We start from the raw sequence: 3,742 nt of genomic DNA, 5'->3' as shown, positions 1-3,742 counted from the left end.
GGGGAGGCCAGCCCCCCTCCCCCTCCTCCGTCGCAGGGCCCTGTCTCCTGGGCACATACCAGCGTGTGACAATGAATCTGAGCCCCCGGCCCCCTTGCCCGGCTGTCTCGGCTCATCTGTCAGCCACCCGATCCCCCACACCTGTTCTGGGCACAGCCTGTGAGCTGCCCACCGTGCCGCAGCTATGAATAGGGTGGGGGAGGGGAGTGAGGGGCGCGAGGGGTGGGGGGTGGGGCGCCTCTTAGGGTAATGGGGGCAGCTCTGCTCTCAGGCTGGGAAGGTGGAGACGCCAAGCTTGTGTGGGCACGGTGCTCAGAGTGGGGGTACATGGTGGGCAGGAAATCCTGCGGTGGGGCTGTTGAGGGAATGGGATCATAGTTAGGATGTCACGGAGGATACTGTGTGGCTATCGCTGGCTGAGGTCCCCAGGGGTAGATTCCGGGGCGGACTCTGGACCTTCCCTTGTGGGACTTTTCTTTTTGCATGCTGGATTTTAGTTCCCCGACCAGGGATCGAACCCAGGACCTGTGCAGTGGAAGCACAGTCCTAAGCCCTGGACCGCCAGGGAAGTCCTGGTGGAATTGCATCTCTGCTTCATCTCCTCTCTCTCTCTCAGCTGCCAGCTCACCTGTTCTTGCTGCTCCCCCCACCCCCCAAGTCACACACACACACTCCTTGAGGGCAGAGACTATGTCACAGCCTCTCCCCTTCCACCCTGACTGTTCTGGGCTGGGCAGGATGCATGGGTGACTGAAAGGCCGGGCGAGTGGGAGGTGATGCCAGCAGACCCGGGAGTGTCTATGGGCTGGGGTGGGGCTGCGGTCCTGAGGATTGGCAGGTGCAGGAAGCTTAGGTGCCCTCCTCCTGACTACAGGACCGCTCCTCGCCCAGAGCCACTGTGAGGGGGCAGGCTCAGATAGTCACGTGCCGCACTCTGTTAAGGCACACACCCTGCGCCTGGCCAAGCCCTGGGACAGCTTGGTTCCTGCCTCCAGGGTCTTTACCGTCTGGAAGGGGCAAGGCCAGGCCCTGCCAACCTAGTGGTGTTCCCGTTTTAAAGGGATTCTGCACAAGGGTGCCAAGACGTCTCAGAGCAGTTAGAGGAGGGGCTGAGCGGAAGGGGACTGGTGTTGGGGAGACTGATCTGGAGGCAGAACTGAGATGCAAAAGTCTAGGGTGGCTGGGCTCACGGGGCCACAGAGATGGCAAGGGGCCGGCCCCCCAGAGCCATTGCTGAAAGGCACTGGCAGGGTCTCCTTGCACTGAAGGCCAATGTGAGGTCCCATCTGCTGGGCGGTTGGTACCTGGTGGGCAGCAGGGGCCAGGCTCTTTCCACTGTTTCTGTACACAGTCTGACTTTACCCCAGGCCTGCGTGTGAATGGAAGCTTTCTGAGGCCCTACATCCATGTTCTTTCTGAGCACCGCCCCTCAGGGGGTGCTGGCCCTGGGACCTGGGCCATGACCTCCAACAAGACCCCTCTGAGTCACCACCCCGCCCTCGCCCTTGTCTCCCTCCAGGCAGACCTCAACACCAACATGGAGGACGAGGGCAGCTCCTTCTACGGGGTGTCCAGCCAGTACGAGAGCCCCGAGAACATGATCATCACCTGCTCCACCAAGGTGTGCTCCTTTGGCAAGCAGGTGGTGGAGAAAGTGGAGGTAGGCACGCTGCCCACCCGGGCTCCGGCCTCTCACGCACACACACACACATCCCCCACCCCAGCTTGGGCTTCTCACCTCTCCCCAGATTTGTTTGAGTTAAGGCAGTCTCACCCTCACCTCGTCCTTATCACTGACAACCTACCTCACGCCCAACACAAGCCGGGGGAGCGGTGGGAGGCCAGGCCCCCTCATCCTGGTGGTTCTCACCAGCTATACATCGGGTCTTGGGGGGCCAACCCTGGCACTGAGTCCCCCACAGTGTTTAACCCAGACCTCTCCCACCTGTGGGTGGTGCCTGGGCAAGTCGCAGTCTCTGAAAAGCTCTTCGAGTTATTTCCAGTGAAGTTTTAGTTTGAGATAGTTGTGATCCACATGCAACTGTAATCCCTTTGCTAGCCCCCCTGATGGTAGCATCTTGCCTACGAGTGGACGGAGCATTAACACCCTGAAGCTGACTCTGATGTAGCCCACACGCTCAGCTGTGTGCCTGTGTGTGCACAGACGTGTAGATGCACACAGGTGGCCACAAAGTCCCTGTGACCCTGCCCCTGTGTGTGGCCAGAACTGAGCTGTCACTCTGTCCCCACCTCCCATCTTTAAGCTCCTCCCTTGGATACCCGGTGGGTGTCTGGGTTCCTGGGGGAGGCGGAGGTCTTGTTTCCAGGGACCCCGGGTCTCAGCCCCACCTTCCCTACTTAAGCCCTAGTGGGTCGTGGACCTTCCTCAGGGACCTGCCGGGCTGGAGGTGGGCAGCGGCCCTCTAAGCCGCGCTGTCCCTGGCCCTGCAGACCGAGTATGCACGCTACGAGAATGGCCACTACTCCTACCGCATCCACCGCTCCCCACTCTGTGAGTACATGATCAACTTCATCCACAAGCTGAAGCACCTGCCTGAGAAGTACATGATGAACAGTGTGCTGGAGAACTTCACCATCCTGCAGGTGTGTGCGTGCGGGTGTGTGTGCAGGTGGGGCAGATGTGTGTGTGCAGGTGTGGGGGGAAGGTGTGTGTGTACAGATGTGGGAAGGCAGGTGTGTGTTGGGGAACAGGTGTGAAGGCAGGTGTTTATGGGGACAGATGTGTGTGCAGGTGTGAATACAGGTGTGGGGGGATGTGTGTGGTGTGTGCAGGGATGGGGGCAGGAGTGGGGGGAAGGTGGGTGGTGTGTGCAGGTGTGGGGGGACAGGTGTGTGTGTGGGAGCAGGTGGAAAGGCAGGTGTGTGTGGGGGGACAGGTGTGAAGACAGGTGTGGGAAACAGATGTGTGTGTGTGTGTGTGCCGATGTGGGAAGGCAGGTGTGTGTGTGGGGACAGGTGTGTGATGTGTGTGTGTGTGCAGGTATGAAGGCAGATGTGGGGGGAAGGTGGGTGGTGTGTGCAGGTGTGGGGGGACAGGTGTGTGTGTGTGTGCCGATGTGGGAAGGCAGGTGTGTGTGTGAGGGGACAGGTGTGTGGTGTGTGCAGGTGTGGGGGCAGGAGTGGGCAGTGGTTGGAGCAGACGGCGCGCTGTCTCCTGAGGCCCTCCCCCTTCCCCCCCGCAGGTGGTCACCAACAGAGACACCCAGGAGACCCTGCTGTGCGTCGCGTACGTCTTCGAGGTGTCAGCGAGCGAGCATGGGGCTCAGCACCACATCTACCGGCTGGTGAAGGAGTAGAGACCAGGGACAGGGAGGGGGTGACGTCACGTGTGCAGGGACGAGGGGAGGGGCCCCACAGGGGCAGCCCCCCGAAGCACCGAGAGTTGAGGTGGTGACTCTTCTACCCAGGAGCAAACTCTGCCTGAACCCGCAATTGCCCAAGCCCAATAAACCCCAGCTCTGTGCGTCTTCAGAGGCCCCGTCTGGCTGCGCTAGCCCCGGGAGGGCTGAGGGAGAAGGGGCCGGACCCTGCCCCGGGCGCAGCTGTGAAGCCAGGGCTCCATGGACTCGGCCAGGATGGTCACCAGCTGCCAACGTTCAAGATGGCATGTCCCCGAGCTGCCCTGGAGGCCCTGCCCCCGGCTCTGGCCACAGTGGGAGGCCTGGGGACGGGCACGGGTCCCCAGCCTGCGTGTCCCATGCAGGCACCTCGGCCACGGGGA

The 3,742-nt window shown here is 61.5% G+C and overlaps 1 protein-coding gene across 1 annotated transcript in view; it reads left to right on the top strand.

Annotated features, from left to right (window-relative positions):
* TEAD4 (TEA domain family member 4) overlaps positions 1 to 3,492 on the top strand; it is a 62,301-nt gene extending 58,809 nt beyond the window's left edge. Inside the window, exons 9-11 of the mRNA XM_010845005.1 lie at positions 1,520 to 1,660; positions 2,452 to 2,604; positions 3,204 to 3,492. Coding sequence (XP_010843307.1) covers positions 1,520 to 1,660; positions 2,452 to 2,604; positions 3,204 to 3,317 — 408 coding nt within the window. The 3' untranslated portion in view covers positions 3,318 to 3,492. The remainder of the gene's footprint in view (positions 1 to 1,519; positions 1,661 to 2,451; positions 2,605 to 3,203) is intronic.
* Positions 3,493 to 3,742: the final 250 nt, after the last annotated feature.

This window comes from Bison bison, unplaced genomic scaffold (genome assembly GCF_000754665.1).
Source record: "Bison bison bison isolate TAMUID 2011002044 unplaced genomic scaffold, Bison_UMD1.0 scf7180017864213, whole genome shotgun sequence".
NCBI classification, from domain to species: Eukaryota; Metazoa; Chordata; class Mammalia; order Artiodactyla; family Bovidae; genus Bison; species Bison bison.
The sequence above is the reverse complement of the archived record's forward strand: the minus strand, read 5'-3'. Positions and strand labels throughout refer to the sequence as shown.